The 11,274-nt window shown below is 51.3% G+C and overlaps 1 protein-coding gene across 1 annotated transcript in view; it reads right to left on the bottom strand.

Moving 5' to 3' along the window:
* The window catches only part of CCDC30 (coiled-coil domain containing 30), a 37,172-nt gene that overhangs the window by 6,999 nt on the left and 18,899 nt on the right, over positions 1-11,274 (bottom strand). The window contains exons 8-15 of the mRNA XM_027702923.1: positions 9,617-9,715; positions 8,179-8,319; positions 6,693-6,827; positions 5,545-5,702; positions 3,831-4,071; positions 2,325-2,498; positions 1,485-1,694; positions 775-932 (exon numbers count right to left, since the gene is read on the bottom strand). Of these exons, the coding sequence (XP_027558724.1) occupies positions 775-932; positions 1,485-1,694; positions 2,325-2,498; positions 3,831-4,071; positions 5,545-5,702; positions 6,693-6,827; positions 8,179-8,319; positions 9,617-9,715 (1,316 nt within the window). The remainder of the gene's footprint in view (positions 1-774; positions 933-1,484; positions 1,695-2,324; positions 2,499-3,830; positions 4,072-5,544; positions 5,703-6,692; positions 6,828-8,178; positions 8,320-9,616; positions 9,716-11,274) is intronic.

The following is an 11,274-nucleotide window of genomic DNA, read 5'->3' as shown; positions in this document are numbered from 1 at the left end:
TGGTAAAACTCCCCATGATCCATGGTAAAACTCCCCAGGATCCATGGCAAAACTCTCCATGATCCATGGTAAAACTCCCCAGGATCCATGGTAAAACTCCCTGAGGAAGTACAAGGCATTCCCACCTGAGCTGGAAGAATATAATATAATTTTGTGGGGGGCTTCCCAACCAACAGACCAACAGACATGGAAGCTGCAACTCCCAAGTTTCATCTCTGGATCCAGCAGGCAGTGACTATAAACAGCTTTCCACCTTTATCCTTTCTTTCTCTTCCTTGCCTTATGCATTTCCTTAAGTGTTATTTTTATGCTTTAAGGTTGCTAGAGATGCTTTAATATTGCTGTATTACTATAAATAATAACACCCAAAACAGCAATACACCTGTTTACCTTTGAAATAAAATTGTTCTAAAATAAACCCTACATATATATTTTATGTTTAAAAACACTGATTATTCAGTGTCCTTTCACTCTAATCCACCCCAAGGGATTTATTAACCAGAATCTGGGTTACTCTCCCCTTCTGGGTCGTGACACCATGTCCCAATGACATGAAAAAGAGTGGATAATGCACTGGGATCATCATCCCAGCCCCACAGGAAGGGGCTGTTGGTATCACTGCGCTGGCAGCTGAAGTCTCCAACAATTTTTTAAATCTCCAAGAGGGAATCCCTGGAGCTCTGCCAGGGATGTGGCAGATCCAAAGGGGAGGTCAGGCCAGTGGGTTTGGGATTCCCTTATCCCTCCCATGGACTGGCAGGACAGCTCAAGTACCTCTTCAGCTGCCCCTCGTGGAGCTCCCGCTGCACTCGAGCTTCGTTCTCCCGGGCCTCCTTCAGCTCCTCCTCCAGCAGCTTCTTGTCAGAAACACGGGCCTCTGCCAGCAGGAGCTGGTGCTGGGAATCCTTCAGCTTCTGCTGGAGCTTTGAAATCTTGGAGGAAAATGGACATGGACTAAATTTCTGAACGTATAAACCAGTGTCTGCACCAGGTCGCTTCGATCCCTCCATGTTCGGGACTTGGGAAGGAAAGTTTTCCTTGTTTTGAGTCAAAGTCCAAGGAAAGCAAAACTGGAATGGCCAAGTAGATTTTGGATCTTGGATCAGAGAGTGTGTCATGAATTGGCAACAATTCTTTTGGGACCCAATTTGATCCTGTAAACTTCAAAACTGACTCCAGAGATTCCTGCAGGAGCACAGCAGAATCAGTGCCATGGGAAACACAAGGTTTTGGAAATTTCCAGCCAGTGAACAGCAGGAAATCTGCTTGGCAAGAACAGGATTGAGGCTCCCTGTGCCTGCCAGTCCCAGTCCCAGCATTTCAGGGATACTAAGCCATCACACTTGGCTTCTGTTCCCTTCTCACTAACAACCGACTTTCTTTCTACAATATTTATCTGAGTGATCCCAAAATGGACTCTGGGGAACCAATTCCTGAGCTGCTCCTGCCAAACACACCCCTCCTGTTCCCCAGCTCACATTCACCTTTTTCTGGGCTTCTCCTGCCCTGGATTTTTCCTGGGCCAGCCTGTCCCTCAGGCTGCTGTGGAGCTTGTCAGCCTGGGAGCACTTGGAGAGCTTCTGCTCCAGCTCCCTGACCTTCTGCTGGCTCCTCTCCCACTGTGCTGACAGGGATGAGCAGGTTTCCGTGGAGTCTGACAGTTTGGCCCGGGCCTGTTTCAGCTCAGCTTTGACCTGAGTATGCAAAGAAGAAAAGGAGTTTGTACTTCAGCAAAGATCAGCTGGAATGGCTTGGGTAGGAAAGGGGACTGGGAGCAAAAGAGGGATCAGGGAGGAAGTGCAGCAGGTTTTATCTGGAGGTGGGGAAATTTCTCATGGAATTCCAGAGGGGTTTCGGTTGGAAGGGACCTTAAAGCTCAACCTCATTCCATGGGCAGGGACACCTTCCACTAGATCTTAAAGATGATCTATTTCCACCCCCTGCCACAGGCAGGGACACCTTCCACCAGCCCAGGTTGCTCCAAGCCCTGTCCAACCTGGCCTTGGACAATTCCAGGGATGGGGCAGCTACAGCTTCTCTGGGCAACCTGTGCCAGGGCCTCCCCACCCTCCCAGCCAAGAATTCCTTCCCAATACCCCATCTAACCCTGCCCTCTGGCAGTGGGAAGCAATTGCCCCTTGTCCTCCATCCTTTGTCCCAGTCCCTCTCCAACTCTGCTGGAGCCCCTTTAGGCCCTGGAAGGGGCTCTCAGGTCTCCCTGGAACTTTTCTTCTCCAGGTGAACCCCCCCAGCTCTCCCATCCTGTTTCCACAGCAGAAGGGCCATAATTCCCACGGAGCTGAGAGGCCTGGCTCTGTCCCTACCTTGGTGCATTCCTGCTGGAGCAGCAGGTTCTGTTTCTGGAGCTCTGCGTTCTTCTCCCTCTCGTACCTCAGCTCCCTCTCGGCGGAGCTGCACAAGTTCTGCACCCGCCGCAGGTCCTGGCGCAGCTGCTGCAGCTTCTCCTCCTGCTGCTGGAACTTCTCCTCAGACAGACCCTGAGGGAACAGCACAACAACACGGCTCACACGGACACCAGCTCCAGGGAGGGATAAAGGCTGTCAGTAAGGGAGGTATTGAAAGGCATTTAAGCAGGAAGATGGGCAAAGCCTGGCATTCCTCTGCCCCCACACAGTGTCCCTGGAAGGGTTGAAAAGCCATGTGGATGTGGCACTTGGGGATGTGGTTTGTGGTGAACGTGGCAGTGCTGGGTTATGATCTCAGAGGGCTTTTCCAAGCTCAGTGATTCCACGGTTCTGTCCATCCCCTCAGAGAAGCCAACACGACTCCCGGGGTCGAGGGAGAACGTGTGAAAACCCATATGAGGGAACAAACTCCTGTTAAAATGACCCTTTCCAACCAAAGAAAGCCACCAGGTTACTCTGAACTCTTGTGTCAGGATCTCACTGAGGCGACCAAGCAGGAGCAGCACATCCAGCCCAGCTCCAAGAGGGAACAGGAACACGGGGACTCCTGGCAGCAGTGCAGGAACACTGTGACAGCCCCGACACCCTGAGGAGTCACTGACGGTCTGGGGTGGCTTTTGGAGCTCCTTGGACCACCCACCTTCCTGCAAGGGTCTGGCACACAGACCAAAAGCTCTGCTTGGGTTGTACCAAAGCCTTTCTTCCCAGCATCGCTTCCTGCCACATCTGGATCTGAATTCCCACTGTGCATCCTCTCCCTCTGCTCTTGGGACCAGAGGGAATCCACTGAAGACGAAGCTTCCCTTCTTAAATACACCCCCAGATAACTCCCCAAGCTGGGAAAGGTCTTGATCCAGCACTGTGGGGTCTGGCAGTGGCAGTTGTCCTCGAGATCCACGAGGTTTTGTGGGTTTTTTTCCCCCTCATCTACTTCTATCAGGATCCTTTCCAGCATTCCCTTGTGTCCTGCTCTGCTCCACCTGTAGGGATTTGTTGCTTCTTGGATCCAGCACAACTCCAGTCCTCTCCTTTCCACTCCCACTCCTGCCCACAGGTCACCCAGTCCTCTCTTCCCATCCAAACCCTCACACAGGATCCTTTTCCTCCTCAGCCTCCCCATCCTGGGTTCCCCCATCATTCCCACCCCTCCTGGCAGGGATTCCTGCTCCTGCCTTTCTCTTCCAGGTCACAAGGTAAGAAAGGGGAACAAATACCATTTAAATCCCTTATTTCTGCCATGTCCACTGACTTTATCCAAGTTCCCACCACATGTAAAGCACCACACAAGGAAACAAAGCCATCCCTGATTTCCAAGGGCTGGACTGTCTTCCAGCCCACTTTAATTAGGTTTTCCCAACCAATTAGTGACCAAAATCAGGGTGCAGATGGCAAAGCTGCCCATACCTGTTTAAGGCTCCCATCTAAACTGCCTGCTGAGCTCTGCCATGGCAGGAACCTGCTCTCCCTTTGCTCCAAGCCCGGGCTCATCCTCCAGGTCTCTCCGGTGTCTCCCTGTTCCCGGGCGCTCCGGATGTTGTGCTTGAGCTGGGAAATCTCTTCCAGCAACATCCTTTTCTCTTCATTGCTCTCTTTGAGCTGCTTTTCCAGCTCTTCCTTCTTCTTGTTGCTCTCTAGTAATTCAGAGCTTGAAGGGGAAATAGTAAAGGAGAGGGATGACTACACATATCCCAGGGAAAACACCCGTAAAAGGGAAAAACTTGGGATGTGAGAGTCCAGTGAAGGCTCAAGTGCCTCGGGAGGCTCCAAAGGGGATTTAATCCTGCGTGCAGCAGTTCTGGGCAAGGGTCAGTCTCCTTGGGACACTGTCCCACAAAACCACGTGTGTCCAGAGGCTCAGCCCTCCCTGGGAGGAGGTCACAGAGTGGCCAAGGGAACCCTGCACGGGACAGGAGCTGCTCCCTGCTCCAAAGATGCAGGGAAGCACTGAAAGGAGGGGCTCAGGTCTCCCAGTCCCTGTCTGACTCACCTTCACCCAAACTGTCTCCATTATCTCCATCCAAACTCAAAGTTGGGGCTGCCCCATCCCTGGAAGTGTCCAAGGACAGGCTGGACAGGTCTTGGAGCAGCCTGGGATAGTGGAAGGTGTCTCTGCCCAAGGTCTGGGTGATTTTAAAGGTCCCTTCCATCCCAAACCATTCCAGGATTCCCTGTGCCAGTTTAGATGGGATATTACGGATAGATTCTTCCCTGTGAGGGTAGTGTGAGACTGAAGTGGATTTCCCAGAGAATTTATGGATTTCCCATCCTTGGAAGTGTCCAAGGTCAGGTTGGACGGGGCTTGGAGCAACCTGGGATAATGGAAGGTGTCCCTGCTCATGGATGGGGGTGGAATGAGATGAGCTTTAATGTCCCTTCCAACCCAAACCATTCCATGATTCCATGGCCTACATGTTCAGGCACTGGCACAGGCTGGAATCAGCGCTGGAATCACCATCCCTGGGAGTGTTCAGTGACTGTGGGTGTGGCCCTTGGGGACATGGGTTAGTGGTGGCCCTGGCAGTGATGGGGGAATGGTTGGACTCGCTGATCTTGCTGACTGGAACCATCCTGGATCTAATCCAAGCTTTTCCTTACTAAGGAGCCCGGATGCTCCAGCTCCAAACTTCTGTTGATCTACTCAAAAAGGGGAGTCACATCAACACCTGGTGACACCTGCCTTCCAAGGACACCTGAATTCCAAGGACTCCCAAAATCCACATCAGCATGAGGACCACCACTGCTGGCAGCCGTTGGCCCTGAGGAGCCCAAACCCACGATTGGAGCTTTTTTTGGGACCCCCTTCGTCCAAATATTTGGACTAAGTCCAAGTATTTGGACCCTCTTATTCCAAACACCACCTGACTCCAAGGGAAAAATCCTCTTCCCTAAGGACAGCTCTCGTTTAGTCTGCTCAGAATCTGCAATAGCTGCAGAAGAAAGGTTTGCTCCTGGCTGATCCTGGTGTCATTGAAGGAGTTCCCCAAAATCAGACACTGATCCCACAAGGACACAAAGCTGCTGAGCCTGTTCTCGCCAGGACAGGGAGTCAGAAAAGACTCAGAAATTAAGTCAGCAAAGACAAGGAGCAGAAAATACCACAGGCCTTGGGAAGGTTTACCAGAGCAGCTCTTGTTCCTCCCTCAGGCTTTTGATCTGTTCTTCCAAAAACACAACTTTAGCCATCTGTTCCTCGTAGGTCTTTGCATCTCCATGGGGATCTTCCTGTGTCTGCTCCACTCTGTGACTCTGTTCTCTGTCTTGTAGGATTTCAGAGGCCTGTAAGGTCAGAAAACACCAGGACTTGGATTTCCTCTGCTCTGATGGAAATCTTTTGAGCCAGTGGAAGGCAATCTGGGGGCTCCAGCAAGACACAGTTTGTGATTCTGTGGTTAAATTATCCCAGTTCTTGGAGTCCTTCCTCCTGCAGGGGCAGGAGCTGTGTGTGAACCACCACCAAGTCATGGTTCTTTATTTGATTTCATCCCACTGTGGCCCATCTGCAGCTCCCAGGGATTTTTATGTGCCAAATCTCTTGACAAAACCAGCAGCTCTTGGGAAAGGTGTGGATTCAGCTGGATCCCAGAGAGATCCCCTGCCCAGACTACCCAAAATCCTCTCCAGGGGTGGCTGCTCTCCACCCCCAACATCACCCAACGCTGGAACACCAGACAAAACTGCCCCCAAACGTGAGACTGGAAGAGAAGACAACAAGAAAATAAAAGGGGCAGGAAAGCAGGAACGTGTCAGGATACAGGAATTCCCAGGCTGGATCAGAACCTGAACCTGCCTGCACTAATATCTCCACTGGTGAACCCAAATCCATCAGACACAGTCACTGTTTTCCCCACTAAACACCAGCAACAATGTTGATTCCTAAACATTTTTAACCAGTAGCTCTTCCTGAGCACTGGAAGTTCAATTCTAGGTGGTCTTATCTTCACCAGGATGAACAAAAAGAAAATAAAAGGGGCAAAAGAGCAGGAATGTGTCAGGATACAGTAATTCCCAAGCTGGATCAGAACCTGAACCTGCCTGGACTAATATCTCCAGTGGTGAACCCAAATCCTTCAGACACTGTTCTCCCCACTAAACACCAGCAAAAACATTGATTCCTGCAGGTTTTTCACCAGTAGCTCTTCCTGAGCACTGGAAGTTCAATTCTAGGTGGTCTCATCTCCACCAGGGTGAATCCACTCAGATCTGAGCCCCAGCAGCTCCTGTCTGCTCCAGGCCCCAGGACAACCAGGATTTCTTTCCATGCCTCACCTCTGGGTCTAACAAAGCACTGTCCTTGTGCTTCTCATGGGACACAGCCACGAGATCCCTGCTGGCTGATGTTCTCTGGAGACCAGGGGAGGTGTTACTGTGGCTTGGAAGCTCCAACTGGGAGTCAGGAAACCCCTGCAGAGGAAACAGCAGGAGTCAGTGGATGAAACACAAGGACAAGCTCAGGAAAAGTTTTCTCCTCTCAAATGTCCAAAAAACCTCGTGAAAACGAGATAATTCCAGCTGAGAGGTCCCAATGATTTCACGCCAAGCTCATTTCCAGCACTGTTGGGAAACAATTCATCCCAATCCAGCTGCTCCATCCAAAGGGAATGAGCCCATGTGGGAAGCCAGAAATGCCACCAAAAAAGGGTCTCTGTGCTAAAGTCTAACACAGAGCTCTGCATTTCACCCCATGATCCCTTGGGTGGAAAAACAGTCCCTCCTCTGGCAAAGCCACCAGCAGCTGGTGGTGGAATTCCAATCAGACTTCCAGGGATGGATGATTTTGATCCAATGGTCCATGAGTAGGTTGAACTATTGGGATGCAAGGGTTAAAAAAGGACTCTTCCCATTTCCCCCCAGCATCCCCCAGATCACACAATTCCTTTCCAGCCCTTTCCTCACCCACCCTCCCACCAGCACTGGTTTGTATCCAGAGCTTTGCAGGCCTGATTCCCACCCCAGCTGGCAGTGGGGAGTTGTTGCAGCAGGACAAAGCCCTGGCCTGTAGATGCCACTGTTCCTCCAGCAACTCCTGTGTCTCTGGACTTGTGCCAACAGCTCAGGAATTCCATGGGTTTTCACTTGCATTCAAGGACTGGACTCAGAGCTGATTTAAGGCCTCTCAGAGCTAAAACGTGGGATTTATCCCAGATGGAACCCCCCCCTTTTCCAGTTTCCCTCAGGTCTGCCTGATCCAGGCTGTGGATCTGCAGCTCTTCTGGATTTTTAGCCTGATTTCCAGCCCTTGTCCAGCCCTTGGGCAACTTTGCTGGCAGCACAAACTGTCTCTCCTCTGTGGCCCAGCTGGAAGCCAAGAGCTCCAGCAACATTCCCAGCAGGGAGAATACCCCAGGAGTCCATTTAGCAATTAAACTGTCTCAAGCAAAATGTGCTGAGGTCCCTGGGGAACATCCCAGGAGCTCTGGGATCCCAGCAGGATGTTCATGTCACCTCCTGTGGCTCTGGGGTGTTCTGACTCCTGCAATAAACACCCGAGTCTGAAAATTCCCACTCTGCCCCCCAGAGAATTCCGGGTTTGGCTGCAAAGTTGGAATTATTGGTTTGGGATTAGATCCACTGAAGGGAAAAACAAATTATGGAGTTAGAGACAGTATCACGAAAACAGATGGATTGAAAAAACCCTCTGCCAAAGGTTTCAAACAGGAGAAAAGCACCAAGTCAGATCACGTGCTTGGGGGGGAACTGCTGGATTTTATGGAGCATCCAAAGGGAACTGGCTTGTTCAGGGAGTCCCACATACCTGGCTGCCCAGGACCCCCTTCTCAGCCTTCAGATCCTCTCTCAGCAGCTCAAGCTCAGATACAAGTTGCCTCCTCCTCTCCCTCCGCTCTACCAGATGATTTCCCAACTTGTCTATGGTTTCCTGACAGCTTTCCAACATCTGGAATAAGAAACATTAGGAGTCTCTTCTCCAGCATCCTTTATTCTACCCAAAGAGAAACAAATTGCAGGAAATGTGTCTTCTAGGAAACACAGAAAGGAGAAAAAAGGCTCTCAAAAATTTCCAGGGGGATTCCTGCACCTCATAGCCAGGGCTGGCAGGACCTCCCCAAAGGCCTGGAGCCTCTACTGACCAAGATACCTTGGGAAGGTCCTCTCCCACCTGTAAGAAGCTCTGTCTAGCTGAAACATCAGGAAGATCCAGTCGTTGGGAATCACAGAATCACAGAATCAGCTGGGTTGGAAGGGATCTCCGAGATCATCAAGTCCAACCCTTGATCCAACCCCGCTGCGGTTCCCAGCCCATGGCACTGATGCCACATCCAGTCTTATCTTAAAAACCTCCAGGGACGGAGAATCCACCACTTCCCTGGGCAGCCCATTCCAATGGCTGAGCACCCTCTCTGGAAAGAATTTCTTCCTAATATCCAACCTAAACCTCCCCTGGCACAGCTTAAGACCGAGCCCTCTTGTCTTGCTGAAAGTTGTCTGGGAAAAGAGACCAACCCCCACCTGGCTCCCCCCTCCTGTCAGGGAGTTGCAGAGAGTGAGGAGGTCTCCCCTGAGCCTCCTCTTCTCCAGGCTGAACAGCCCCAGCTCCCTCAGCCTCTCCTCATAGGACTTATGCTTGAGTCCCTTTACCAGTTTTGTTGCTCTCCTCTGGACCTGCTCCAGCCCCTCCATGTCCTTCCTGAACTGAGGGGCCCAGAACTGGACACAGCACTCCAGGGGTGGCCTCACCAGTGCTGAGTCCAGGGGAAGAATCACTTCCTTGGACCTGTTGGCCACACTGTTCCTGATCCAGGCCAGGATCCATTGGCCTTCTTGGCTACCTGGGCACACTCTGGCTCATGTTCAGCTTCCTGTCAATCCAAATGGACCTGCTGGGGAGCAGCTTTAAATGTACCTACAGACCCCTTGGTTTCACTGAACCCTGAACAAGAACTGAGAACCTTCACACAGGTAACACCTTCACCCTTACAACAAACTCCTCAGCTTGCAGAGCTGAAGGCCAGACCAGCTCCCAAGGGAGATGACTTTTCATGAAGATCACTTTGGCACGTTGGCTCCTCTCTTCCGAAAACATCCCTCTGTCTCCATGAGCTGAGGGACTCCAAATTCCCAGGAGACGCTGATAAAGAGCATCCCCAGGAGAGGGTCACTTGAGATGCTCATTGAAGATGTTCCCTAAGACATCCCCAAACAAAACAGTTGATTTCCCAAGGGAAAGCTCTCACCTCCTGCATCTCCTGCGCTCCAGACGCCGCCTGCTCCTTCCTGTCCATCTCACTTTTGTTCTTCTGCACCTCGAGCAACTCTGTTTCTAAACTGGTGATCTGAACATGGACAAACCACGAGTTAAAACCAAGCCAGGACTCACAACTAAATGCAGAATTCCTACTGAACTGCTCCTTGTGCTGCCATTCCAGGATAAGCCTGGAAGGAAGGAGCAGGAGGGGCTGGGCACAGGCATCAGCTCTCAGCTCTCATCCTGCTGCTTCCAAGGGGGGAAGGAGCCACCCAAGGCCAAGTCAGAAAGGGAAGGAATTGCTCCACAAAAGGAGAGAAACAACCCAGACTTCTGGTGAAAATTCCAAGTTCTCACAGGTTGTGGTGCTCTCCTGACACGGAGACCTCGGGACACCTTGGAAGGAGGTCACCCCCCTTCCCAGGGCTGTGGCAGTGCCCTGGGACACTCCAGCTCTGGAGCTGTGGGCTCACAGGCTCAGCCAGGAGTTTTATTTAATATATATTTATGTCTATTATTATATACATATATATTTAATATATAGGGTTCTTTAATACCTTGAGATGGCATTAAGAGAATAAGCCACGGGCTTGTTCCAAGTGGTACCTTTATTAATTTAGGGGAGAAAATAAGGGCACTTGGCAAAGGTTTAAAAAGCTAGAAAAATGTTCTTCTACATTATCAACTCAGCACATATTAATCCACAACACTTAAGTCAAGATCCAATTGATCCACAACACTTAAGTCAAGATTTAATCCCTCCAGCTCCAAGCCACATAAAGCATTAAGAAAGGAGCAAAGAAGGAGAAGCAAAGGGAGAAAGAAGAGAGGAGGAGGAAGAGGGAGAGACAGATTATTGAGCTACCACTGGGATCCTGTGGAAGACCAGTTCTTAATGTCCAGAAGCAGGGCCACGTTGCAAACACACACCTTTGGGTTTATCTGCTCCAGGGGGGTCTCTGACCCACCAGCCACTCTGGGGTTCTAGGCCAGGGTGAGGGGTGGTGTCCTCACTGTCCCAGTCTGAGCTGGGTCAGGGGCTGCAGGAGCTGTGGGGTGTTATAGGGCAGTGTCCTCACTGTCCCTCCAGGAGCTGTGGGGTGTTATAGGGCAGTGCCCTCACTGCCAACCTGAGCTGGGTGAGGGGCTGCAGGAGCTGTGGGGTGGTGAAGTTTTCCTGAGCTCTTTGTGGCTGGCAGCTGCTCCAGGGCTTCTCCATGTGGGTTCCAGGTGCTGCCATGAGGGATACAACACCACCCCACTTCCATGCAGTTCCACCCATCCCTTCCCCCTCCACCCCTCACCCCAAGGTGGTTCTGACCCCATAATCACTGATCTGGTGTCTACAGCTGATTTATCCAAGCAGATGTTCAGACCAGACTTGTCCTGGTCCCTCCACTGCTCAAAGGTTGTCAATCCCTCCCTCAAGGCTCCAAGGACTCGGGATTTGGGATCCCTAAGCTCCTCCTGGAAGGCAGGAGTTTGTGTGGACAAGTGTTCACTCTGCACATCTACCCTTGGGGGGGATCCTTTGGGATGGATTATGGGTCCTGCAGTTCTAAAGGGCTCAAGGAGCTTGGGAACATCCCAAAGGAGCTCGGGAACATCCCAAAGGAGCTCAGGAACATCCCAAAGGAACAGCTCAAC

This window comes from Neopelma chrysocephalum, unplaced genomic scaffold (genome assembly GCF_003984885.1).
Source record: "Neopelma chrysocephalum unplaced genomic scaffold, ASM398488v2 Primary Assembly neopelma1_200, whole genome shotgun sequence".
Taxonomy (NCBI): Eukaryota; Metazoa; Chordata; class Aves; order Passeriformes; family Pipridae; genus Neopelma; species Neopelma chrysocephalum.
This window is presented reverse-complemented; position numbering and strand designations above follow the sequence as displayed.